Source organism: Calonectris borealis, chromosome 1, assembly GCF_964195595.1.
Source record: "Calonectris borealis chromosome 1, bCalBor7.hap1.2, whole genome shotgun sequence".
Taxonomy (NCBI): Eukaryota; Metazoa; Chordata; class Aves; order Procellariiformes; family Procellariidae; genus Calonectris; species Calonectris borealis.
Window position 1 is genome coordinate 22867461 of NC_134312.1, and position 27799 is coordinate 22895259.

At 40.3% G+C, this 27799-nt stretch overlaps 1 protein-coding gene across 2 annotated transcripts; it reads left to right on the forward strand.

Annotated features, from left to right (window-relative positions):
- Positions 1-1082: 1082 nt before the first annotated feature.
- On the forward strand, positions 1083-27051 carry TRABD (TraB domain containing). 2 transcript variants are annotated; one of them, XM_075146488.1, is made up of 9 exons: positions 1083-1565; positions 3727-3805; positions 6409-6575; positions 7556-7696; positions 12893-13003; positions 14417-14556; positions 15616-15788; positions 19322-19433; positions 22402-27051. In XM_075146488.1, the coding sequence occupies exons 1-9, from the start codon at positions 1542-1544 to the stop codon at positions 22577-22579; spliced, it is 1125 nt and encodes a 374-aa protein (XP_075002589.1). In that variant the 5' UTR covers positions 1083-1541; the 3' UTR covers positions 22580-27051. The 2 variants fall into 2 exon arrangements, with proteins under 2 accessions (XP_075002589.1, XP_075002579.1); XM_075146478.1 differs by lacking the exon at positions 3727-3805.
- Positions 27052-27799: the final 748 nt, after the last annotated feature.

Consider the following 27799-nt stretch of genomic DNA (forward strand, 5'->3'; position numbering starts at 1 on the left):
GGTTTTGCTTGCCCAGCCCGCAACTGTGGTCTGCGGTTCGCTGGCTGACCACTAGCAGTGGACAACGTGAAGGCATGAATTGCTGAAGTCCCTCCATATGCGCGGAGGGAGGTGCGGCAGCTGTCTGAATTACACTTGCATGCTTCATGCCGCCCAGGCGAGCGCTCTTTTTATGGGAACATATTTTAAGCAAAGCTAGAAAGCAGAACAACTCACTTGAAAACAAAGGCTAGAAACCAGGATGCAGAGCACTAATCAGAGTCAAGACGACTGTTGCATTTGGGAAGGCGGGGGGGCTTTTTGTGTTCTGGAATATGCTGCCACCCAGGCTCCAGCCAGCTTTTCCCCAGCCTCACCTGGGCATAGGGCAGGAGCCTAACTTGTTCCTCCATTCCTCAGAGCAGGACTGCAAACATATTATGCGAATAAGTTGGTCAGGACTGCTCTCCGGTCTAATAAAATAAAACAAAACACTGTTCACATGTACTGTGAAACAAGTCAGCGGGCGATAACCCAAAGTACTGCAGTGAAGAAGCAGCAATTTCTTCTATGAGTGCTTCGATTTTAGTGGGATAGCATGAGAATGAGCAGAATGAGCACTAGTCATGCGTTCAGTAGCTTGTGCAGTACTGTCAAAGTCGAATCATAGCACTCTGCCAGCTTCAGGGAGAACTTTTGGACTTGAAAAATATGGGTAGAAGAAGTAGTCTTAAAACTAAGACATGGAAACCATTTGCTAAGGGTTTGAAAACCCAGTTCCCAGGTTTTTTTGCACAGGCGTGATCTTACTGATGCTCTGACCCTGGCATATTTGTAAATACATATATGATAACATGATTCAGATCAGATAACAATACATGTGGCTGTCTAGTTGAATATTAAGACCATGACTGCTCTCCTGTTCCTTGTAGCGGTGAAGTCCCAGAAACACAGATGATTCCTAAAATTTGCCTAAAAGCTGTCTTGACATAGTTTGTTTGGACAAGACAGAACTACTGGTCTAGTTGAGTAAGATTTTTACTATTGCTGAAACCTTTTTGACAGCCATCCTGTATATTCAATGACTTGTGAGTGATCTGGAGGAAAAAAGGCATTTTTGCAGAATCTAAGACAGCAAAAAAAGCAAATTCTGAGTTCCCATGAAACCCACTCTTTTTTATCAAGGTATTTTCTCTGTGTGTGAGAACAGGACTATGCTCTGGATTTGGAACCAACTCAAAAACTGGATTGAGACAGGCTAGTTTTAGCCTACTGATGTTTTGTCATTTTTTGTTTTGTTCTGTTTTTTTGGGTTTGTTGTTTGTTTTTTTTTTTTAGCAGCAGCAGAGTTGAAAAGATGGCATTTGTGCATCTTCAGTTTGCTGCTTTTATTACTTCGACTTTTGTCAGAGATTGTAGAGACATCTCTGCTTTTTTTTTTTCTTCTGCTCCTCACAGTTCTTAAATATTCTGGGTTATGCCATTAATTTTTAATTCTCTTCCATTCCTTTTACTTCCTACAGTTCTTGTGTGGTTGGTGAAAATAAGCCTACGCTGCAGGGATGCAAGAGGAGCAACAGCCAGAGGTAGGGCTTGGAGCTGCTTTTCTTGTCAGTAGAATTGCAGGGAAGGTCAAGACTGAATCAGCCAGGTTCTTCCACGCATCCTCAGGGAAGGCCTGCAAAGTCGGGGTGGAGACTACCGGTGTAGGGGGGTTGGGGGCTAAGTGCTGTTGTTCTGCCACATTTAGGCTGTTCTTTTCAGGGTCCTTTTCCCTACAGTTGCAAAAGCTAAAAAGGGTCTTTTGTATTATTTACTTGCAAGTGAGGAATTGCACAAAATTGTCTAACCTATGAGCTTAAACCTTTGGGAGGAAAAAATGTTTTGTGAGTAAATTACACAAATTGTATATGAATGGTCTCACTGTACATAGGTTAAGTACCTTGCCAAATTAAACCGAGGTGCTTTTTTGTACCCTTTCTGTTCCTTTTCTTCTCCTTTCATATCCATATATATCAAAATCTTTTTCCAGTGTAATAAGTGAAGCTCAGGAAATTTTTTTTCTTAGGAAATATAAGAATGTTAGTTCCTGTGTCCTGTTAGTTAATTTTAAAAAAAAAAGCGTACTCTTAATGTGGTGCTTAGTGCTTTTCCCACTGCAGTGCTGTAATGTTGTTATGACGACAAAGCCAGCATAAGTGACAGGATTAATTCCATATGTTACAGATGGATACGTTTTTCAAAATATTTTTGTGACTAGAGTTACATATGCAAGCAGTAGAGTCAAGCCATATGTTGTCATCAAAAGCTGAGCTGGTGTTAAGTTAGATTTGTGAATGTAATTGCAATTTGTGGTGTAATTGCAGTTTACAGTTGTCCGTGAACAGACTTTTGCTTTGTAGTGAAAGGATGATGTGTTGCTGTGAATGTTTTAAACTTTGCACTGTAGAGCTGTTGTACTTTTTGGTCTTACTCCATGAAATGCATGATAAATTTTGCCTTACATTCAGTGGGGCAAGGTAAGACGCCCAGGATTTATTATCTGAAAATTACTGTTTGACATAATGGAATGCTAGAAGAAATTAATTACTCTTGTTGAAAGCTCTTAACAATTGGATGTGCTTTGTACAGTCCTGTTTTAAATCTTACCAGGTTAAGTACAAAGTAAATAAACCAGTCATTCTAGCTAAGAAGCTGACATCCTTCAGGAGAGTTTGGCTGCCTGCTTGCTGACTCATTACTACTGCCTTTCATTTGGAAGGATGATGGATTCTCATCCTGTCTCTAACTTTTTGACTTAATGTTGTTCAAGAATTCCAAATTCTCCCAATAGTCATCCTGATTCAACTTTGAATTAATGTAGTTGCCTAAAGATAGTTTATAGTTGAGCTTTCCCTGATTCCTAAGTCTCTGTTTTCTGCACTAACTCTGCCTCTCCAGCCTGGATGACATAGGCTGAATGACTGGGATTGTTTGAATTCTATGCACGGGTTTTAAAAGTTGCCTGTTAGTTAAAAATAAGAAAGATTTTGTTAGTCAAAGACTTGCCTCATATGCTTCTAGTGATAATATTTAAAGGTCAGTCTTTGGGAATCTTTTCAATTAACTTCCGATCCTTTAGGGAACAAAACTATGCAGATGCTTTTCATCCTTTTGACTTTGATTTCTGATGTATATAAAGTCAACATACACATAAATTCTGTAAGATTGGGTATGCATATTGTTTAATTACCTTACACTTATTCTAACAGAGTAAAATACTTGAGCAGACTCTTCTTGAATGTATATGTGTGTTCTTGTGAGTGCTGATTAACTTTGTCAGACTCCTGACAGACTAACGCTGACTGGTAGTTGAGTCAAATATGCGATCTTATAAATGGCAATGGTATTGTAATAACCACTGCACATTTAGTTTCCAACACAGAAAACGCTATAGTAGTGTTAGAGATAAATTTGTTCTTTTTATTCTAGAATCAGATTTTTTTAAAAGCTCCATGTCAGGTATAAATACTATCTTTTGAAATAGGCATGAAATAGTTAGTTTTTAATATGTTCTTTCTTATACTTACCCAGCTAGGAGAAAAACAGTTGTAAAACCACAGACGTTTTGAACTGTTGACACTGCTTAAATTATTTACTTGCTTGAATATTATATGTATGTTCAAATCGAGCAAACTCACAAGGGGAAAGATGTATTTAAACATTTCATTATAATTCCCAGCCTCCTTTTGAATTTGTTTCATACAGGCTGCTGCAGATCCAATGTCCTGCTCTGATGCACCAGAAGATGGTCCAAAGGAAACCTCAAGTGTATCGCAGAATATCTGTATGTTTCTGGTTTGACTGGGGAGGGTGTATCACGTTGGAAGTATATTAAGCTAAATGTCCATGCCTTTTCCTTACTTAATAAGAATGTGGCTGTTAGCACAAAAGGGAGATGTGAATGAGGTCGTATCTGACTTAATCTGTTCATGATTTGTACAAAGGTCCAATTGCATAAACCAAATTTGGAAAGAGCAATCGATTGTCAGTTTTCTGCTGCCATGCTTTCAAAAGAAAGTAAATGGGTTTTGGTTTAATAGATATACTCAGCTATTGTTTTAAGCTTGGTTGTTGCTCTCTAAACCAGAGATGGATAAGTACATGTTTGCTTTGGTGTTCTGGCATCTAGTCTTATGATGTCGAATCAGTCATCCCAGGTGGAATACTTTGCCCATGCCAGCATGGTAGTATTTTGGTATGAAGGCCAAGCCTGCAGAATGTGGGAATAGAAGTATTCCAGCCAAAATTGTCTTGTGAAGCGCAGGAAGAGTATCAGTCCTTTTAGTGGTAAGGGTCAGATAATGACAGACATTTCTTTCTCAGGAGGAGAAAACAAAGGCTTCTTAGGATTTGCTTTGTGTTTATTGATATACTGTTGTGATGTTGATGTATACAATTCTCATTTTGAACAACAGGAACATTCAGATTGTGCTTTCTGGCAAATAATAGGCTCTGAACCACCTTATGGTGAATTAGTGGGTGACAGCAATGTTACTGTAATGCTGAAGTTGCTGAATAATCCCTAGGGATCACAGCTTTCAGAAATAACAATCATAGGAGCAAACAGAGCCTTGACTAAAGCTATGGGAGAAGCATTTAGACCTAAAGAAGCAGATTAATTTTTTGTGTTGCCTTTTTCTCCAGATACAGAAGTTGGTTTAATAAAAACTGTAGCTGCTCCTGAGAATGTTTTCCTTGCTCATGTCCTTAAATGGTAACATCTGGTGCTGCACTGTTATAGCAGTTTTTCTTCACATGAAACGTTATTCAGCCCAGTTCTGGATATATGTATGAGGTGAAGGCTGGAAAATTAATAGGAAGGAAATCCTTTAAGGGTTACTGAATACGTAGAAACCACTTTCAGCTGGGGTAATCTGAGCCATAAGTGGCTTTAGGCTAGGAGAGTATTTGGAGAAGGTATCATGCACACTTCCCCATTTCCTATAATTTTCCTTAGGTACCCACTTTTGACCACTGTGGGAGGCAGGATGTTTGCTTAGGTTGATTTTGGTTGATCTACTATGGCTGCTTTTACGATTATGTGACTGAGAGTGCTACAAATGCAACAGCCCTACCTCTTCTCCTTCCTTTTACAGTCATGTTTTCCCTACCTTCTCCTTAGCATCACCATCTGTTTTGGCAGCAATGTGGTCTTAGATCAGACCGTACTGATTGCAACACACTGTGTTCTTGGGTATTGACCGTGAAGTAGTAGGCTGCTAAAACGCTAACTAAGAAGGATGTTGGAGGCTGGCTTTTGTTTTGGGTTGTGGTTTGTTTTTTTTTTTTTTTACATAAAATCTTGTGAGATAAGTATTTGTGGGACAGATTTGAGGCCAGAGCCACATAGTTAAACCAGGTTCATGAAACGAATAATGTATGGTAGGAGACTGTAACGTATCTGCATCTTTGACATCCTGCCTGCAAACTGTTGACTAACCTTTTTTTTTCCTGGGACTATGATCCTATTCCAGGGTTCTGGACCACTTGAGACCTCTGCTAACTTGTGCAGCAGCTTGCCAGAGAAAGAGAGTTCGTTGGAAACAAAACTCTGCTTTCCTACTTGATGCTTTTTTTTCTAAGATGCATTAATTACAGCTTAAAGAGGACTCATTCAAAGTTACTATATTTCCTATTGATGTAAAACTGAAGCTTCTCTATCTCCATTAATGAGGCTTTCTGCATTTGCATTTAACAAGTAATTGTGATAGATCTTTTGTTTTCCATGGCAAGCTTGACATAGATGGGCTGAACTCATGTTGTACCATTTTGGTCTTAAATAGTTTGTGGTTGAAACCAGGGAAGAATGATAGTTTCCTGACTTGAATACCTCTTAAGGTTTAATTTTCAATTGTATACTGATCCCTGTTGTGTTAATCACAGAAAAGGCTAAGATTGGTACTGTAGGTATCCTATATGTGCCAATATGTGCAGGTGATTTTACCAGCATACACCATTGTACATGTGTTGCTATTGTTTATACAGATAAAATCCCAAAAGGGAATGCTTTTGTTCTAGAATTAAAAAAATGCCTCTTTTTTTTTTTTTCTCAATTTGGTGTATACCTTTTCTAAGTATTCTTTGCTTCTCTATCCACCTCACTTGCCACACAGCTTCTCTCTTTCCCTTACTGAACTGCATGGACAACCTGTCCCAGTGTCCACAGGGTAGGAAACCTGGACTGAGACCCATGCTTGGAGGCAGCCTCTCCAGTGGTGGCACTCTCAATGATGTAGCCTCAGAATTGAATGTAAGATTACAGTGGTAAATCAATGGCCTTTTAGCTCTGCTCTGCTGTCTAGTGGTGACATTTTTATTTTCTGTTTTACTTACCTGCACTTTAGAGTCATGTGTGCTTTTCTTTTCTATTTTTCTTTACATTTATAGCTGATGCAGATGCATTTAAAATTCTTTTGGAGATGAAGATGAAGAAGAGGCAGAAAAAACCTAATTTACCAAGCACTGTGACTGAGCTTAACACAGAGGATGGTTCTAAAGTATATGTGGTTGGAACAGCCCACTTCAGTGACAGCAGCAAAAAGGATGTAGTGAAGGTAAGGACTAAGTGGAAGTCCTTCAGCAGCATGTTTATGATGTTGTCAACTTAACAATAAGAAGGGTGAAGTCCAACTCTCTGGCTTGGTTCTGTGCTATAACCTCCAGACTCTGTTTTTCTCAACTTAGCTGTTGGAGGGCTAACAGCGCTGTAGGATGAACTAAGAGGCAGCCATATTATCTTAGTAATTTTTTGATGCAATACATTGCTCTCCCATCCCAAATACTTTTATTTGCCCTTAAACAACAAATGTAGATACAGTGCCAGTGTTGAAAGTAGAAGTCTCACTAATGAAGCCTACCCTGCCTGTCACAGTAAAGCATCACGTCACACCGACAGTGCGCACTGTGGTTGTTGCATACTCGGAGTGATGGGGACATGCTGAGAAGATGTGAAGCCTAGAGCAAAACTGCAGTTTACAGCTTCTCTGTGCCCGAGGTGTGTAATACTGAGCTGTAAAACCATGCTGCCCCAAACTTGAGAATGAAATACAAGATACAAATAGGTCCGAAGCTCTAGTGAAAGTAGGAATTGTTTCATACTGTACCTCATGCAAAGTCTGCAGTTTAGAGTGGCTTTATTCTCCAGGAGCTAGAGGGGGAGGAATCTTGTGCCAGAATCATCAACCCTGGTTCTTAGAAAGCTTATTCTAACTCAGATTGCAAATGATCGCAAAGTATGGTCAAAGGAACTTCGTGAATGTGAAAAGTTTAACATCAAGTTCCTCCCCCGCACAATTTGTTCTCCATCTTCCTGTCCCAAAGCATTCAGTAGCTAAAGCATTTCACTGTCATCTTCCTTAATGTTTTTCTCGATACATAGCTGTTTGGAGAAGTCGTTTACTCTTTCTCTGTTCTTCTAATTGAAAATCATTGCTAGAATGTGCTTTTAAGTCCCTTTTCTCTTGAAAGTATCGATATTGGCTGCATTTCTGTTTAATCCTTCCTAAACTGGTGTAAATAAATTCATGTTTTTCAGACAATACAAGAAGTGCAGCCTGATGTAGTTGTGGTGGAACTATGCCAGTACAGAGTTTCTATGTTAAAAATGGATGAAAAGACATTACTAAAGGAAGCCAAAGAAATAAATCTGGAAAAACTTCAGCAAGCTATAAAGCAGGTATGATTCCCACAGTGAGAATTAAAGGTTTCTGTCAAGAGCAGTTTGTCAAGTTACAACCAAAACCAGTCTTCCCACCAGCTGGGAACCTAATACTGTTCACCTAGGTGAGAGTACCATTACAGCGGCAAAGTTAGGTTTGGTATTTTGGTTTCAGCTGGAGTATTGAGGGCTTCTGTTCCACAACAGGATTGTTTGGGCAGTTGTTGACCTAGGCAGGAATCCTCCCGGGTTAAACAGTTGCTCCATGTGCAGGATGCAAATTTAACTTTGTAATTGTAATGCTCCACTAGTACACTTAAATATGATTATTATCAATCTGCATCTGTATCACAGCTATTTAAGGAGCACTTAATTTTGGTGTTGTCTGTCATGATCTGTTTAGTTGCATTCCTTCTTCATCCTAGTGTGTTGCTCTTTCTTTTTAATTCCCATCCACTTGTCTTTTGAGTAGTTTCTCATTGACAGTGGGCCTTAAGGGAGGTTTTTGAAAAATCTGGACTGAAAATTGTGGGATTCCATTCAAGTTATAACTAATTTGGCAGTTTGACACTGTCTGTGATGTGTGCGCAAAACAAGTGTGGTCCTGTATTTTTTCAGTTTCACCCAGTTAGCTTGTATTTAAGTAATTTTAAGCTAGGCACAGTGAAGCAGCACAAAGTTGACTTAAAAATGACAGGACATTTGATTAGAATAGCAGTATGCGGTCAATAGTAAAAAGAGTTCCCAGTGTCCATCTGAATGAACGAATTCATAGATTGTTATTTTGGTTTTGTGGTAATGATATATTGGAACTGTTTTATTGATGCAATTGGGGAATTTCCGGGATTGCACCCCTCATAAGAATATAACCTGCATCCATGCAGAAGCACTTGCACTGGCTAGGGGCTAGTCTACGTGTGTGTGTGTGCGCGCGCGCGTGCATATAGTGTCTTAGTGCAGGCTTTCTGACTCATAGAGTTAGGCAATAATGTGTCTTTCCTGTTTTCTTTATTTCTGTCCTATCAAAGGAAAGAACATTGCAAAACACTTGCATATTGCATGAATTACTGCATCCATCTGTTTATTTTAGGTAAGGTGGATTGTTCTGATGCATGTAGCCAAAAGAATGCATGTTCACAACAACTAGAGCAGCATAGCTGGGGGTCTTCTGACCTCATAAACAGGCACAGAAGCCTTTTTTTTGAGTATCAAAACTAAATGCAACAGTTTTTGCTGTGCTTCTATGTTAAAAGGCAAAGGACAATGAAAATAAAATAGCAGACTTTTTTTCTCTGTGATGTAAATTCGTGTTAGCAGCTTTGTAATTAGCACCTCCTCCCAGGGCTTGAGGTGATCTATATGCAGACAGTAGGAAGCACAAACTGTGTTCGCTCCAAAGCCAAAGAATAATACAAAGATCCTTCCTATGGTTACAGCTCAGTCTTAGTCTCCTTTGTCACCAGGAATAATGCAAATAATAAAAGTTGGACAATGTGCCTTTTAAATAATATATTTCTCCATCTGTAGTCTCAACCAAAAAAAACCCAACCTTCCCCCTTTGATTCAGTAGCAGCATGGGTTATATAGGGAAAACCAGGAAAAACAGTCCAACTGTCTCATGCTAAACAATAGTGTCTTTGTTTTTCTCTAGTAAAAATCAAATCAACTGGTAAGTTGCTCCGTCATGGCTTCAGTTGTCCCCTCTCACTGAAACGTGCATTCAGGCCCAAAAGTTACACCAAAAGTCAAAGCTACTTACAACTTTCATCCTTGATTATCAAATTAGGAGAAGAAAACTTTTTATAATCACTTGTATAAATCTTAAGCAGTAAAATTGCATTTCATTGCTCTTAATTGAAGTTGGAAACTGAGCAGAGTGTTAATATGAAACCATTACACACTTGCAATGTGTCACTGGTATTCACAGCTTATCAAGCAACTGTTGCAGGTTAAAAACAGCCCTCCTCCAGCCCCTTCTTGAATTTCAAAACCCTTACAGTTGTTTGCAGAGAACTACCTGTTTGCTTTCCATTAAGTAAAGCAACACTATGCAGACTGGTGTCTGGCTCAGATACGGATTACCTGAAGCTGCACAGTAACAGTTGGCTTAAACCAAACTGGTAAGACAAGTTTTGTTTTATCTTCTCCCCTGGTTTCCTGTTTCCACTGTCCCTTCTGTGTCCATGGCCGCGTGGCAGTCTGAGCAGGGCTTGCTTTTTAGCTGCATCATGTCCCTACGTGGCTGTATGATTGCTAGTCCTGACACAGAGAGGAATTGAGAAACCTTGTTCTGGGGCAGAAGAGAAAGTGATCTGGTGGCAGCAAAATCTTAGCTCAACCTCACTTTAACCTACTCCTTTAGGCTGAAGTTACCTGTGCAGGAATATATTGTAATGTTGTTTTTTAATGCTTCTGGCCAGTGAAAAAGCTCTCGTTTTGCACTGTGTAATACAGCCCTCCATGTTTAGGGTAACCTACAGGATTGTCCTGTTAAATAAGAGGAATATAATGTGAATTGGTAGAAAACAGGTACATCCATATGGAAACGAGTAGGCTGCTGTCACTTGCTAGCTTCACTTTGAAGTGTAACCTCCAGTGCACTTGCAGCAGTAGGAAAACCGATTCCAGGCTCCAAGTGACAAGGCTGTGTTTGCACAGGGCTGTGTCCATGGGAATTAGGGTTTTGAAAAGAAGAAATCCAGAGGACTAAAATACAAACCGTTTGTTTCTGCCTGCAGTTCTGCAGTTAGTGCTGGATCTGTGACTTGTTATACAGTTGAAGAGTAGCCCCAAGGCCCCCTCCTTAGACTGTGTTCCCACACATAGTACAAACGTTTCTGTGCTGAGTCCAGTGGAAGATTTATCTGCTTCTGAAGCCCTCTGGCAACTGCCAATAACAGATGCCTGGGGAAAGGCATTTGAACCTGCAGTCATACTTTGCCTGGGTATTCCTCCCTCTTCCTGTCCTTTTCACTGTCTCCACGGTAGTCATGGTGTCCAATAGAGTGTATCTTCCTCAGTCATCTTTTCCCAAGCCTCGTGAGCATATAATACGTTTAATCTCTTCTCATATGTTTGGCATTTCTTCGCACATTTTCTAGTTTAAGTATCTTGTTTTCAAAATGGGAGTCTGCTCACGATTGTACAGCAGCGCATTGATGTTTCTATTTTGTTCCTTTCCTTGGTAATCCCTCTCACTCTTCTTGCATTCTGACTGCTGTTGAACACTGGGCTGATAAAATCACTATTTCGCTTTCTCTCTCCTGTGTGCTAATAGCTCTGCATCCCTCTGCCTGCGCAGTTGAGTTTCTTTCTACTTGTGCATTGCTTTGTGCTTATGACTGTTGCATCTAATCTGTGAAATTATTGCCAGCCACTCAGGATTTAATGTTATTTTGTGGTCAGCTTTCCTTTGTCTGATATTGAATAATCTGGTATTGATAATAACCTCTTTTACTGTTTTGCTCCCATCATTTTTTGTACATTTTGCTCTTTATTCCCCAACACTTTCTGGCTGGCCAGTTGTTGCTGGTTGCGGCTACATGCGGCTGTTTGTCACCTTTTATCTCCTTGATGCTGAGCAAATATGGCAGGCACTGAGTTTCATGCAGGTTAAGAGCACAAATGACTCGGACACACTTCAAAAATGCATCCCTCTGTTAGCCAGCAGGATGAATCTTTCTGTCACAGTGTAAAAACGCAACTTCAAATATCCTGAAGGAGAGATCAGCCAGAAATAACCTCAGGCTGCAATATCTTAGTTTTCTTTTCTTTGTGGGCATCTTTTCTGATCCTCTGGAAACCCTTGTCCCTCAGGCTTTTGGACTGGATCTCAAGGATGCTGAAAACCCTTTTTCTCACTGCCCTCTTCCTTCCTAGTCTCTCCCCAGGAGCCCAGCACTGTCTTTCTGCCGTGCTTGCTAGTTTGTAGCATGATAAAGCAGGTAATCAATTGCCGTTGAAAATAGCCCCTCTTTTTTGCCAGTTCTGGTCCTCAGTGACTCTTGAGTCCACTTAACTGCAGAAACTGCCTACAGCCTTTGGAGAGGTCACACAAGCATCAGATCTGGCACAGGGTGGGTCATTTGAGCATGGCCCTGGGGGCAAGGAACAGAGACCAGAACCTTCCTCTGGTAACTTCAAGCAGTTATATTAACTCAAGCTATCCCGTGTAACCTCATCTTCAGTTGTGCAAAGCTGGTGATACAGCAAGAAATTAATCTTTGGTAAGGGAAGGGAGAATGCCTTTTGGTAGGAGTATGGACTGATGCCAAATTGGAGGAGATGCGTAACCAAGGTACAGGTTACGCTTGGGGACAGGTGACACTCAGCCACTGAGTCTTAGTCATAAAAATAACTGGTTGAGGACAGCCAGAGCTAGACAGAAGGAACAACTCTGAATGCATTTGTTTGAGGTGTTTTTTCATCCTTTTTGTAAAAGGATAGGGAAGGGAAATTTTGCATTAGTATATATAGGAGAATTTTTTTCTTTTTAAAAGAAGAGACTTGATTTTAGGTCTCTGTTCAAAAAGTAATAGACTGTGCAAGGAGGGGCCTTCAGTCAGCTTGTGGGGGTGAGTCATACTCGGGGCTGTGAGGCCTTTTTTAAGGTCCTACGTGCTGAAATCATGCACAGCAATTTCTTGCACAATGCTAGATTCTCTATGTTTCTGTGTCTGTTAACCTAACCAGTTCCCAGCCTAGTGTTTCCCAGGATTGTGGAAGTGTTTGATTAGACCACTAGCTATTTCCCTTTCAGTATCTCTATAATGTGGCATTCACTGCACATTCAATGGAATATACTCTTGTGGTCCCTTTTTTTTTGTAACCAGATAGATCAAGAAAAATTAAATGCACAGTATGAGCTGTTTTACCATTCAGTTATTCAGACACTTTCTTCAAGCAGGTGGAGTAAATATAGATTGAATTAAGTCTGGCTGCCTTCCTTTCTTTTCTTAACTCTGCCATACATTTTTGTTGAAAGGAAGAATATTTTGGCTGCACACTGAAGTGAAAAGCTACTTCACAACTGATACAAACTGAAACAAAAGAGCTGTATTGATCAGTGAATTGGCTCCAAAAGGTAGCTTCAGTGCTGCTTCTTCACTAAGATAATTAGTGTTTTTTTCATGACTGTGAACGGTGCATTCTTCTGAGAATCAACAGCTTATTGATTTTTCTTTTTTTTTAATGTTTTTCTCCCTCTTCTGCCAGAACGGAGTCATGTCTGGATTGATGCAAATGCTGCTTCTGAAGGTTTCTGCTCACATCACAGAACAGCTGGGAATGGCCCCAGGAGGAGAATTCAGGGAGGCTTTCAAAGAGGTGCGAACTTGAAATGTTTTTTCTGAGGTCAAATTACTGGCCTTTTGCTCCCAGAGTCGAAACAAATAAAACCATTTGTTAGTGACTAGAAAAGAGCACTCTGGCCATACTTGTGCTGAAGTCTGTGAAGTAGTAAGAATGATCTTCGGCTTCAAAGTATACTCGAAAGTACAGAGGTTTGTAGCCCTAAGTGGCATGAAAGCAACTCCAAAAAGGCTTCAAATGATAAGAGGTTTTCCTGATGATATTTCTGATGGCATTTGTTTTCATTTAATTAATAATTTATTTATTTTGTTCCTGTTAAATAATTGTTTTTTAATTCCGGATATGGATCCTGGTCCCACTGTTGGTTTTCACAGCCTGAAACCCTGACAGCACCAACTCTAAAGCATTAATGAGATCTAACATACTCATCTAGAAAGATTGTTTGGTGAAGTGAAATATCTAACTGGTCTGTTAGTCCTATCTGATCTTTTAACATTCCCTTTTGTACTACTGCAACTGTGATACTGGGAAGTAAATAGTAGCTGGACAGCTACTCTTTTTTTTTTTTTTTGTCTGGGAATACTGAGACACTATTTTTACTGTATATATCCACCTTGCAGAATGTATCTTGCTATTTTTATGTAAATTGGGTACTAGTAAGGAAATCTGAGATAACATAGCTGTTAAAGAATCTGGAATAATTAGGTGTATTTATCCTTAATAAAGAGAAAACTGTTTCAAGGCTTTTTTCCTGAGCATTTCAGACTGGAGTGAAACATTTTAAGTGTTTCCCATTTTAAATGGGAAAGAAAAAAAAAATATATTAGCTCTGTCCTGTTCTAAAGTGGTGGTTTGAAATTTTTAAACAGGTATGCATAGGAAAGAGTTTTCTGGGAATTCTGTTCTGTGCTCAAATTTGTCAGTCTAAGCTACGGCAAAGTCTTACCTCGCATTGTCGTGTGGTATCTGGCATCAGTTCTTGTTTCATAAGCTGCTTCTTGAATATATTTTACCATGACAAACTGATAGGTTAGTGATTCTGACAAATCCTACGTAAAAGCAAAATGACCACAGTTGTTTCACTTTAGACTTCATTCAGACCCAGATAGATATTGAGCCCCATCTGTTCACTTTAAGTAGTCATAAGCAGGAGCTTTCTGTTTAGGTAAAAGTAACCTCAAGAGGGTGGCATTACAACTTAATGTTTTTACTGTAATGCCTACTGCCTCTTATAGCTGATGTATTCCTTTATGAAGTAGTATTTTGGCAATTTTATTTACTGCAAAGCAAAAATATTTTTTTGATGTTGAAGTATGACACTACTTGCTCTTTTTTAAGATACCTTGTATAACACAAAACAAACATTCTCTTAATAAGGATGTACTGTGCTGCAGTATGAAATGAGAAGATTTGTATCTTCTCTTTCAGGCCAGTAAAGTACCTTTCTGCAAATTCCATCTTGGAGACCGACCCATCCCTGTTACATTTAAGAGAGCAATTGCTGCACTTTCTTTCTGGCAAAAAGTCAAGCTTGCCTGGGGCCTTTGCTTCTTATCTGACCCAATCAGGTATGAATAAGCATCCCATATGTTTATTGGGGTGAATTGTTCAGTTCTTCAGTTTGACTTTAGTACGAGCTGGAAGTCTGGGTAGGGGTTGAAAAGGAAAGGTGTTTATAATTGGGAAGTTGCTGGGGGGAGGGGGATATTGTGCACCCAGCCATCAACATGTGATTCTACAGAAAATGGAGTAATAGTTCAGCATCAAATTTGTGTCAGTCTGATAGCTTTTCTGTGATCTGTTGAAAGCTAGCAATGCATTTCTCCTTTTGGTTGTCCCTGTTGACATTTGTAGTGTTCTTTTGATCTTGCCAAACATCCTTTCTTTAGTTTCCATCATTCTTCAGTAGACAGTGATGCAAAAACAGATGATTCTGTTGCCACAAACTATGACTGTACCACAGCTGTGGGTGCAAACAGAAGGTTAGCAGCATCTATAAAAAAAAAAATAAAAGCTCATTACACCTACTCCTGCAGCTTTTATTTGTTTATTTCCTGCCCATTTCCTATTCTTCTGTTCAGGGAATTGATTTATAACTTTGACTTCCCTGCTGAAGACCTGTGATTGACACTAGCAACCTGCAGAACTCTTTCCATCCCCTCAGACTGTGCCTTACGGTGTGCTTTTTTTATGTTCCTTAAATAGAGCCTCTGTGTGTTCAGTGATCAGATCTGCTTCCTCAGGGGTGCTCTGTGTTGCCTTTTCCAAGCTTATTAATATACACTGAAAGTGGGGCACCATGATAACTATTTCCTTTGAAGCCCTAGTGCTTTTGCTCAGTTGAGTTGTCAGCTTTTGAACTGGGAAGGGTGAAAATCCAGTTGCACTGCCTAGAGGCAAGTGACCCCTCTTCTTTCCCTTTCCCTCACTGTAGAGGCATTGTTAGGTATCCAGTTTTACAGGTTTAGGGAGTTTTGCTTTTGAAGAGGAGAACTGGGGGAGGAGAACTGTAGAGAGTAGGTTTATGTGAATAATGTGTATAATACCCAATTGTTTTTATTCATTGGTTTGTCTGTATTGGGCTTTAAAAGCGTTACAGATACTGAGAAAACTTATCTTTCTTTCAGTAAAGATGATGTGGAGAAATGCAAACAGAAGGATTTACTGGAGCAGATGATGGCAGAAATGATTGGAGAATTTCCTGATCTTCATCGAACAATTGTCTCGGAACGAGATATTTACTTGACCTACATGCTGAAGCAAGCAGCAAAGCAGATAGAACTACCTCAAGCTTCAGAAAGTAATTATTTTAAAGCAGATATCATAACCAGCAAAGTGTTCTTTTTGTACTAGTCCAACGTTCAGTTCTTCTCAGGAAATCTGGGATGTTTTGTTCTATTCATGTGTGCCACATGTCACATAAGATTACAGTGCTTAAAAAATTAAAAAGGGATATTACTCTTTTGTTGCAATCACCTAGAAGTAAAGAATATCTCACTTCCACCTTGTTACCTCACCAAATTAATTGTCATCACTAGCTGCTCAGGAACACATTTCTTGCTTGAAACATGTGTGACTCTCCATGTGTCAGCAAGGTATAAGCATACAGAATAATTGCATTTCTCTAGCCTTTGGAAGTATTTTGCTGCTGTATGTGATCTGCATGCCCTTCCTATATATAAGCACACGGAGGTATGGGTTACCTCTTACTTGCTGTCTTAAGATACTGTTTGTAGTCACTTCAATGCAGACTGTCTTGTGATTGAAAAAATAGTGAGGGGATTGCACTTGTGTTCTTGTATCTCCCTTGCCTAATCTTACCTCAATGCTGCCTTCATAAAATTTGTCTAAACACACAGTATTTTCTCTTAGCTCAGTTGATATGGCTGGAAGAGGCACAGATGCATACAGTTACTTGGTCCAAAGAGCAGGCTGAAAATTTAGTTTTATTGTTGTTCCTGACTGGGTCATGAGCCACAAGAGGAAGTGTTTAGCAATTCCCCTGCTCTTCCCCTCCGCCCTCCCTTTAAATTTACCTTCTTAAAAGCTCAGTTTCTGGATCACTGGTTTAGTGAATGCCTATGAAACTGGAAGGGGTTCATATGCATTATGAAGGACTTAAAGTAGAAAATGGGACCGTAAAAGACAAGAATGTGAGGGACTACCTGACTGATAGTCACGTGTCTCAGTCTCTTAGTTAACAAGAGACAATGCCAGAGACAGTTTTGTTTAGAAGCTGTGCATTTGTATTATATGTATATAATCTGTTCTATGTATTCATGCTCAGAGTGGCAAAAAGTTTAAAAAAAAAAAAAAAAAAAGAAAACAAAAAGAGCCCAAAAAGGAAAATTATATACTTAGGATTCATAGTAAAATACAAAACCCCACAATTCAAATGAGCAGAAATAGGGCAGAAATCACTGTTGTCCAAATCATTTGCTATTGTAGGGACATAATAAGGGGAAATGGACTATTTGCAGGACTCAAATATACTTCTCATAGAATGGTTTGGATTGGAAGATCACCTGGTTCCAACCCGCCCCTGCCATGGGCAGGGACACCTTCCACTAAACCAGGTTGCTTGAAGCCCCATCCAACCTGCCCTTGAACACTTCCAGGGATGGGGCATCCACAACTTCTCTGGGTAACCTGTTCCCGTGGCTGACCACCCTAATAGTGAAGAATTTCTTCCTTATATCTAATCTAAATCTATCTCTTTCAGTTTAAAGCCATTACCCCTTGTCCTATCACTACATGCCCTTGTAAAAAGTCCCTCTTTAGCTTTCCTGTAGGCCCCCTTCAGGTACTGGAAGACTGCTATAAGTTCTCCCTGGAGCCTTCTCTTCTCCAGGCAGGACAACCCCAACTGTCTCAGCCTGTCTTCATAGGAGAGGTGCTCCAGCCCTCTGATCATCTTCGTGGCCCTCCTCTGGACTCGATCCAACAGGTCCATGTCCTTCTTATGTTGGGGACCCCAGAGCTGGATGCAGTACTGCAGGTGGGGTCTCACCAGAGCAGAGTAGAGGGGCAGAATCACCTCCCTAGACCTGCTGGCCATGCTTCTTTTGATGCAGCCCAGGATAAGGTTGGCCACCTGGGCTGCGAGCGCACATTGCTGGCTCATGTCCAGCTTTTCATCAATCAACACTTCCAAGTCCTTCTCCCCAGGGCTGCTCTCAGTCTGTCCTCTGCCCAGCCTGTATTTGTGCTTGGGATTGCCCCAGCCCAGGTGCAGGACCTTGCACTTGGCCTTGTTGAACCTCATGAGGTTCACACGGACCCACCTCTCAAGCTTGTCCTTCTGGATGGCATTCCTTCCCTCCAGCGTGTCGACTGCACCACACAGCTTCGTGTTGTCGGCAGACTTGTTGAGGGTGCACTCGATCCCACTGTCCATGTTGCCGACAAAAATGTTAAACAGTGCTGGTCCCAATACCAACCCGTGAGGAACACCACTCATCAGTTTTGGTCTGGTATATTCCTAAACTAGGTCTGATTTGTTCCTAGCCTTCGTCTGACTATTTGTCTGGGTGAACTCTTCCAAAGAGCTTGCAAATGAAACTTTCACATTTAGTTTTTCATTCTATCTTTACTCCACACAAAATATTCTGAGAAAGGGATAAAAGTTTTTTCCAGGACTAAGTTTCAGGCAGGGCTTTAAACATTGCTGGTGTCATTTTTGAATCCTGCCCGGAAGCAGACAGGAACATACAGGTGGAGGTTGGAGCGGATGTGGTGTGCTGTGGACAGCCCATTCTGCTGAGGTGCTGTGCTCTGCCTCTGTTGTAGTTGCAGCTCTGATTTAGAGCAACCCTAGAATAGGCTGGGAAAAGGCAAGTCCAAAGAAACAATTTTGAAAACGTGTATAATAGTTCTAGTGTTTTCAATACAGATTTGTTTCATTTCAGGGCCTGGGGGAGGTGCTGCTTTTCAAACTTTTTTACTTATTCCTGGAAAAAGCAAGGGTGGATATTTAAAGCAAGACAGTGGAACTTACTCACATTCTATATTTATGTATTATATTTCTGTATAATTTTCCCTATAGGAAAGCAGCCTGATAACTATTAGAAAGTTTTCTGTGAATTATTTTTATCATGGCGTGGTGCCATTTTTTCATTGGGGGAGAGGTAATGCCAAAACTTTCAGGAACACCATTTTAGCTTCCACTGGGTGTTGTGCAATTTGGATGGTAGATGGGAGGTGAGGGTGAGAGCCGGCACGTGTTGCAGTGGTCTAATGGTGACTGGCTAGCTGCTGCACAGGAATGGTATGGGTTTTGCTGTTACTTGCCGAGGCCAGGTCTGTAACAGTAAACTTAAACAGGGGCAGGTGTGGTCTCGAGCGCTGTTCTCCGATTGTTCATTCTGCTTCTTAGCCCAGGTCTTGTCACAGTTTGGATATGTGCCAGCTGCCCCTGTCCAAAGTGGTGGAGAAAGTGCTCTGTTCAGGAGACAGCAAAGACCAGGGCTGTTCCTGATAAGCAGTACAGAAACATTGACCCACACAGGGAAGGAAGGAAATTAATTTAGCTTGCATCTGCTGAGCCTCTCACCCTGAGGCTGGAGTATGAGCCCTGGCCAGGTCTGTTTACTGAAACAAACATTTCCTGAAAATCCAGAAACCGTGCTGATTTTTTTCAGACTTTGAAAATAAGAGGCAGTAGGTGAGATGAGTATTAACTTTTAGTATGTGACAGAGTTTTAATATCTAGTAGTAAGAGTCCCTACCTCTTGGAAAATTCAGTTTTGTAATCTCACACATTACCTATTTATTTATAGCTTGAAATTAGTTCTTTTACTGAAGTGTTCCTTTCTCTCTATTTCTCTTTCTCAGCTGAACCTAGAAAATATATCCCAGCTGTTGTAGTTGGTGTTGTTGGGATGGGTCATGTACCTGGAATTGAAAAGAACTGGAACTCTGACTTAAACATCCAGCAAATAATGAGGTAACAGTCATCCTTTCCTACGTGTTGACGTAACAGCGTCTCTTGCTAAAAGACAGCAATAATTGGTTTGTTTGGGGTTTTTTTGGTTGTTTGTCACAGCTTGAAGAAACATCACTACTGTCATCCCTGCCCTGTCAGCTCACTGACTTGCTGTGCAGTGCTTGCAGATTGTGCTTACAGCAAAGGAAAAGAAAATATCAAAGGAAATAAAGTAAATAGTTGGATATCGAGGGAAGTAGAGATGAGAAGATGCCCTTGTCTAGAAAGAAAATTCATTGATCCACATTTAAGGCCTTTAAAACAAGAATTCAAATGAGGGCTGTAGAAGATGTGAAAACAAAACCAGGCTTCCAGTCTAGCTTAGGTAAATATGAACTGTTGGATTCAAAACTTTTGTTGTATCAGGACACTGCCGGCTCTGGCAAGCTTACTATCACAGTTGCTCATCTCCCATTTTTAACTGTATATATATATATAAGTAATAACATATTTTAATACGTATACCTAAATATGGGCTGATGTAAGCCACGTAACTGGTGAACTCTTGTTCCGAAGTACCTACTAAAATAGCTGTATGTGCTTTGTAAAGAAGGAATTTAAGAACCAAAATGTTCAGACTATGTGTATCCTATAAAGCTACAAAGGTCAGGACTTGAGAAATGTAGGAGGAATTATAGTATGACCTGGTAGTACTGGTCTGCCGTGGTTTACAATAATAGAGCCTTTCAAATATTGGCACTTTATCTTCTCACATCTGTTTACTGTGTTTATGTAAGCACCTTGCCCATCTCTTCAGAGGCTCTGAAAAACAGAAGAGACCATGCCTCACCTTAATGGTGTATTTAGGCATCTAAAATATGATTTAGAGAGACTTTTGGTGTCTGGAACCAAGAATGCAATGTACAGAAGCCCTGCCTAGCCATTTATAAGTCTCTCTTTCCAGGCTAAGCCTCGCCTGGAGTCACAAACTAGATATCCATATTCCTCTACACCCTTGCAATTAAGCCGTAAAATGAGGTTGCCCAAATCCGTATAATTGTATGGTTGATGTTGATTGCATCATTGACATTACAGAACTGAATAGCTGAAAGCCTTGACTATGTGTCTTCAAGTTTACATAGAGGGTCTTTTTCATCAAAGTTTAGGCTCTTTGACTTGATTGTCTTTACCGTGCCAGTGCCATAATTAAGTGGAATCATTACCAGTATCTTTCATAAGACGTTAATATTGCATTAACTTGACTTCCTAAAATAATACGAAGCAAAGATTCATAAGATTACTGTATTTGAGACTCATTTCTCGTTAAACTTTTTTACCCCTCATGCTGTTTCACTGCAGTTGGAGAGCAGAGTTACGGGAGTTTTTTGTCTGTTAGTGGTTGTCATCTCTCTAAAGTGAAAAGTTTTTAAGACTTACAGGTATTTAGTTAGGTTTTACAAGTTGCAAAGTGACCTTGGAGATCATGTGGATAGAAACATACATTTCTCAGACTTCCAATGTTTAAGTTCATGCATTGAACCTGACTCTGAGCAGACCTTACTATTTGCTTCAGATTGTTATGAATTGATTTTTTTCTATTGCGCTGAGGGACTGGAATTGACAAGAAGCGACAGAGAAGCATGTAAGAAGGTATAAAGGGATGCCTTTACCCCATCCTTTGTTCAGTGTGTATGGTTTTCTAAAACTCTTCCTGTATATTCCCTTAATATGCAAAAATCTTACCAGTAATAACTTTGCCCTAGTTTCAGCACATGGATCTAAACTCAGTCTAGTTGTATCCTAATCTCAGCGCATCTAACCTGGTTTGAGTGTGCCCATAATATTTTTGCACTGCTGAAACTGATTGCTTCTGAATACATAAGAAACATTTTCTGCATATAAAAAATAAGAACTTGTGGCTTTTTTGAAACGTCGTGCAGAGACCTCTCCATCCCCTGTGAGAGGATTATCTGAGCTGCAGTGTAGGCATGCTGTGGGTGCAGGGCCAGCTGAGGTACTGCAGAGCCTGTTAGTGAAGGTGCAGGGCTACACGTGCATGTTGCTGTGCTTTCAAAGCCAGCTTTATTTTGAAGGTAATATTGACTGTTTGCTTCATACACTAAGTTAATAAGACCGCTTGAAGGCAGGGGTAGACCTGGTGTGCCTGTTGTCTTCTGCCCTCCTGGTTCCAGGTGGCGAGTGCAGATACTTCCAAGTGGCTCTGTGAAGACCTCAAAGCCAGCAATACCTGCCAGACTGGAGATGGCTTCATGCAAAGCCTCTCTGATTTGTCTGCACTGTCCTCTGTGCCGCTCTGGAGGCCAAGAGCACTGCAGGGGCTTGGCCTCCGCATGCTCATGCTGGGAGCTGCAGCTAGGCTGGTAAGCCTGCCTGGTATCCAGGGGTTCACCTTGCTGAAACACCCCCCGAATCTGTGCAGGGGCTAGCCTGGCTCCAGACATACCCCTTCTGGCCACACAAACCTGACCAGGCCCTGACACGTGTTACCCAGAATATCCAAGCTCTGTTTTCCTCCATTACCCTGAATGACAGTGAGTGGACTGTACAGGTGTTGGACTTAGGCTGTGTCCTGTGGTTCTTCTGACTTTTGTCTCTGCACAGAGATATGCATAGTCATATTATAAACAGTTCGACAAACAATATTTACTGCTAGTATTCTTCAAGAAGTCTTGATGTTGTCTTAGTTATTTTGATAGGGTGATGAGCAAGTCAAGGTCCATTAGCCATTAAGAGTGGCATCATACCTAAGTGGAAAAAGCTTTATTATTATTTATTGTTGTTGTTACTATTTAATTGGATGTAGCCCTTGAACATGAAAGAATACATTGTTTGTTCATGACATATATGTTACCTGAAAGTCTCCTGTACTATAAGGGGGAAGGGGAGAAAAGATCTTTGTTTTGTTTGGAAAATGCCTGTTCTTTCCAGCTATACAGGTGTTAACATTGTTTTATATCTTTTGCTTCAGTGTGCCTCCTCCATCAGCTTCAAGTAAGATTTTCAAATTTGTCATAAAAGCAACAGTTTTTGGACTGATGGGATATGGCTGCTACCGAATAGGTCAAAGGACAGTTCAGTTTATTCTCTCGATGCCAGCAGCACAGAGCTATCTTCAGAAGCTGACAGAAATAAGGTCTCAGCATTGAACATCGAGTGGAGGTACTATGTGAGGAAGGTGGCTGAAAAAGGGTGATAGAGGCAACAAATGTGAGCTGGACTGAAAGAAGAGGGAGATGAGGATTCTAGTCAGAGATGATTGATGCTGAGCAACGCTGAATCGCTGTATAATAAAATATTTGATACTAAAGTTACACCAGCTATGATCTAATGAATAGGTTTGATTCCTGGTAAGTGTGTTGCATGAAACCACATGATTCCAGATTGAGGTAAAAGAAATATGTACACAAATATATATATTATATATATGCATACTGTATATATAATATATATTACTGATGATGTAGTACAGACAGCTTAAAGAGTGTATGTTCATGACTTCTTTTCCAGAGGAACAGAACAACACAAAGTAACCTAATTGGCTGCATCTGCTCCAAAGAATCTTGAGTGATTCTTTGCTTTTTTTCCTTAGGTATAGTAATACCTAGTGGTTGTTTCTGGTGCCAGACACTTTTACACATAGTTTAGAAGGACATCTTCTCAATGTGTGTTTTATACTTAAAACATTTAGGCTTTTTTTAAACTTAAGAGCTTTCCAAAAATTTCTGAATTGTACAGGCTGTCATACGTACACTGCTCAAATTTTTTACAAGCCTTACTGAAGAACAGGAACGTTGCCTTTAGATTGCGTCCCTTGTTACCACCAACAGTTGAGTTGTCTTTCTCCTGCATAGAGAAGGTATAGCCACACCATAAGAATGCAATGTGGTTTGTGTCAGATGTTTACAGGACACTGTGTTCCTTTAGATTAGCTTATTTAAACTGTATTATTTAGCCAAATCCTGCTGGATTCAGTATTGTAAATTTAAGAGACTAGAACTACTGTACAATTTACTTTTGTTCCTCGGACCTTTCATTATTGGGACAAGAAGTCTGGAATCGATAATACCTGCCCCTCGCTTTTGATACATGAAAATATTTTATTTATCAATGTAATTTCTCAGTGGATTAATATTTTAATCTATTTAATAGAAAAGCAGTGTTCAATTTAGTTTTTCAAATTAGTTGTAGCATTTTATTTGGATTACCCACTATTTATACATAGAATTATGGGTACTTCAAACTACTGTGATTTTCTTTCTTAATTATCCAGGACAGCCATCCATCATCGGTCTTTTTTTTTTTTTTTAATCCCAGGTTCATATTTCATAGGAATTTTTTTGATACCCTTTATACAGGATTGTCAATGATTGTAAAGTGCCCTCTGCAATCAGCTAGTCCCAGTTCAACAAAACAAATAACTGTAATTGTCATATCAAAGTTTTATTTAACCTGATGTATTTGAATGGAAGAGTCCCATTTGCTCCTCAGGCTCATATACAGTTGCTCATCGCTTAAAGTGAAGTTTTTATCTGTATTAATTTCTTTTGGGAATGAAAGATAGGAACCAGTGTGTGAGGCAGGAGGAGGAAAAGGTGATGTTGTGTTTTGTGTTTCTTTGTTGTTTTCCGTTGGTTCAATGAAATCAACAAACTGCTTCTAGTGGAGAATATTTCCAAAGCCTTGTGTTGGAAATCGCCCCATACTGTCTATTGTTTGCTGAAAGTATGTACATGTATCTTCTGTGCAGTGTTGTCTTTTTCAAGCTTTTTTAATTAAGGGTCTAATGCTCCTCTCTGTGATGGCATTGACTTTGCTGGGAGCTGGTCTGTCCATGCAACCTGATGCTTTTCTGCCTTGCACTTTGAAAATTTTATGAGTCCCAGTGCAGCAAATCATTTAAGTGCATGTTTATCTTTAGACCTATTAAATCTAACGCGATCCTGCAGAGCTCTTAAGACGATGCTAGGTGCTTTTCTGGGTCTGGGCCTTACAGTTGTGCAGGGAATAAACTTTAGCAAATGAGAATGGCAGCGATTCACACTTCTTGGACACAAAGTGTAAATGATAATATAGAGTACAGTGGAGGCGGGTCCTTTTATTTTCCACCTATCAGTGCTTAAGAAACCACCAGCCATCTCTAGCAAGAGGAAAAGCAGCATTTGTAAACTATTTATAGAAGACTATAGTGACTGCCTGAATTTTGATTCCCGATTGTTTTTTTTAAATGTTTAATGTATTGTTTACAATAAGCAGTCCTATTTGAATAATTCTATTACGTTTCATGTACATTTTTAAAAGATGAAAGCAAAAGCTTAAGCTCATTCTCCTGGCTTTACTGACCTACCAAAATATTGTTCTGTTGGTTGTTTTTTTAAGAATTTTTAGCTGGTAGAATTCAATATATTGATGTTTTGCTTTAAGTTATCTACAGATTTTTGAGGTATCTGCAGATCTTTTAAAAGCTCTGTAGATCTTTGATATCTGTGCTCAGGTAATTTTACACAAAGGAAAACAAATCTAAGGTAAATTTTAGATATGAGCCTTAAACTTGGGTGGGACTAATGCTAAATGATTGTCATGGAGCATTCTTGCAGACTTAATGTTTTATGCTTTTTAGCCAGAAGTGATTACCATGTAAGTTGTCCGTTCATTATTCAGTTCTTCTCTCCAGTTAATACCTTAAGTCTATTGTTTCACTCTTTTTTTACAAAGCATATCAGCAGATTCTTCAAGGAGCCTGTTTGTGGACGGAGAATTTGCAATTTATCTTCCCACTGTTGCAAACTGGCAGATCATATGCATGCACTGTTTACTCAGTGGCACTGGAAAGCCTGATGAATTTGCAGAACTAACAATCCTATGAATCCATACACGAATGCTCAATGTTGTATACTCAACGTGTTGTACTGTTTATGTAACATAATCAGTGTTTTACGTCCATTCTTTTCTGTTCTAGTCAGTCCTTTCAGTGTTAACAGCATCCTGTAAAATTTAAATATATGTTGAATTGTCCCAGCCCCGCCTCAACCTTATGAAGCCATATTGTATTTTTTTGGTGACATGTACATTTGTTTTATGCATTTGTACATGTGAGGTAAATCTGAAGTATTTTTAACAATGTGTGCCTTTACTCTGAAGTGATTTAAAGTAAACAGCAGTATGTTCTATGATATAAAAAATAAAATATTTTAACCACCATTTCTGTTGAAAGCATTTATTTTCCATATTAATCAGGATTTTTACTGAGAACAAACACTAGTTAACTAGATACATGATAATTTCACCATCTAACACATTTTTCTGAACAAGAAGGTCAGTTGGAGTAAATACCTCCCACTGAGGGGCAGCTGCGTGTAATGCTGATGTAGGGAAACTAGTTTCTCTACCTACCATATGTAATCGGTTAAGAGAGGGAAGGATGAGTTTCCCTGCCCTACTGAACATGCAGGGAGACTGGCTCCTCAGTGTCAGTACCTAAATTCAGAGTCCAGTTAGGCGTGGTGAGTTGACTTTTTTGTGGTGGTGTTGCTTTTCTTTTAACGTCTCTCCAGTGCTCAGTTGTGCAAGGAGCTGATGGCCTTAGTCCCAGTCCAGCAAGGCGCTCAAACACTGGCCTAACATCAGGCACCATCGCTTGTGCTTGAAGTGCTGTCCTCTGCGTGGGAATTAAAGACCCGTTAAGTGGAAAAGATGTTGAATTAGTGGCAAAAAGAGTTTAATCTTTCAAACTGAGCCAGGTAAATCAATATGACCATTACTTTAAAAAAAAAAAAAGCTATTAATAAAAACACCCTGTATTCATACCGAAAGTAAGTATATATGATAAGCTGTATTCCATACAGATAATGTACCAGCTGAATAGTCTGCTGATTGTACACTTTGTCAATCAGTGGTCCATAATTTTTGATTGTACATGTGTGAAGCAGAGTGCAGTCCTGTTTTCCTTCATCAGGCAAAGTTCCCTTCGGTTGTGCTTGGAACTGCGTCTGCAAAGAAGTGCTGGGTAAGCCATTTAGGTGGAAGAAAAAAAATTGTAAATACTGTAGTCAAATAGTGTCCCTGGGACTGGCAGATGCCGTGCTGCACCGGCGGATGCCGTGCTGCACCGCCGGTGAGCTATCAAGCAGTGCTCAGTCAGGCAGCCTCAGTTTGCACACCCGCACACTCGGGAGGCAGCTGCCTCCTTTCGGGCTGTGGTGTTCTCCAGCGTTACGTGCATACTGCTGGCCTAGGTCATGTTTATGATGTGTCTTCTCTATGCCGAATACTGAACCAAATTAAAAAACTGATTTTTGAGGTGGATTAATATTGCCCAGATTTCCACCGGAAGCTGTTTTTCTGTGTGTGAGTTGTAAAACATCCAAAAGGCACTGAGAAATACATCCAGTTATCTCAAAGTGCCAGGCAGTAGTGGGAACTACACATGGAAAAGAAACAACGCACTGTCACTTGTGTAACTCTAAGATACTCATGTACATATTTTCCTGTTTCTTTCTAAAACTAAATAAACTTTACTTTTAGACTTGAGTGTTTTGAGACTGATTTTATTGCAAGATTTAGGGGTTTTTAAGTATTTGCAGGAGAAGTGTCACTTTTCTGGCTCTGACCGATGGACGGGCTTCAGTGTGGTGCTGCGCCCTTTCAGGTGGCTGTGGAAATGTGCGTGGAAGACATCAACCGCAGGACACAAGTAGCTCCAAAGATACAAAGCTGAAATCGGCCTACTGACCATTCAGGTGAAAAAATGCAACCTCTGTGCATATCCCCACAGCAGCAGGTCTTTGTGTCTGTCTGTGTGTGAAGGGGGACGGGGAATAGCTGAAGCAGCTGTCCTGTTCAGCAGGTCCTAGCTGAAGAGGCTGGTGGGGGGTTCTCTAATTATCCCCTCCTGTGTCGCTCGCTTTCCACTTGCTGCAGTCTTACCAACGGGGAGCAGATGAAGCTTTCTATACTCCAGGGAGGCGACAGAAGCAAAGATGGGCCTAGCCTTATCCTCGCTCCCAGTAGGGAAAAGGGTGGCAACTGGGAGGTGTGTGCTCTTTTCCATCGTGAGACCTTGCCCGTGGGTCCTGCTGCCTGGCTCTGGCTCCTCCCGGGTAGCTCCGTGCTGGGGGCGGCTGTGGTGCAATGTGAGGAAACGCTTGCTTTTGCTTGTTTGATGTTTTGTCTGTTGGTTCATTTAGTACTGTACGGGGAAGCTCTAGTGGTGTTGGTTTGAAGGGAGAAAAGATGCACGCTACCACTTTCACACTTGCCTCATCCAAGATACTTGGTGCTGATGCATCAAGACTGATGCGTGAGGGAAAGAGGAATCAGACTTTAAAAAAAAAAAGCTCTGTTATACACTTCTTTCAGCTTCAGTAGGT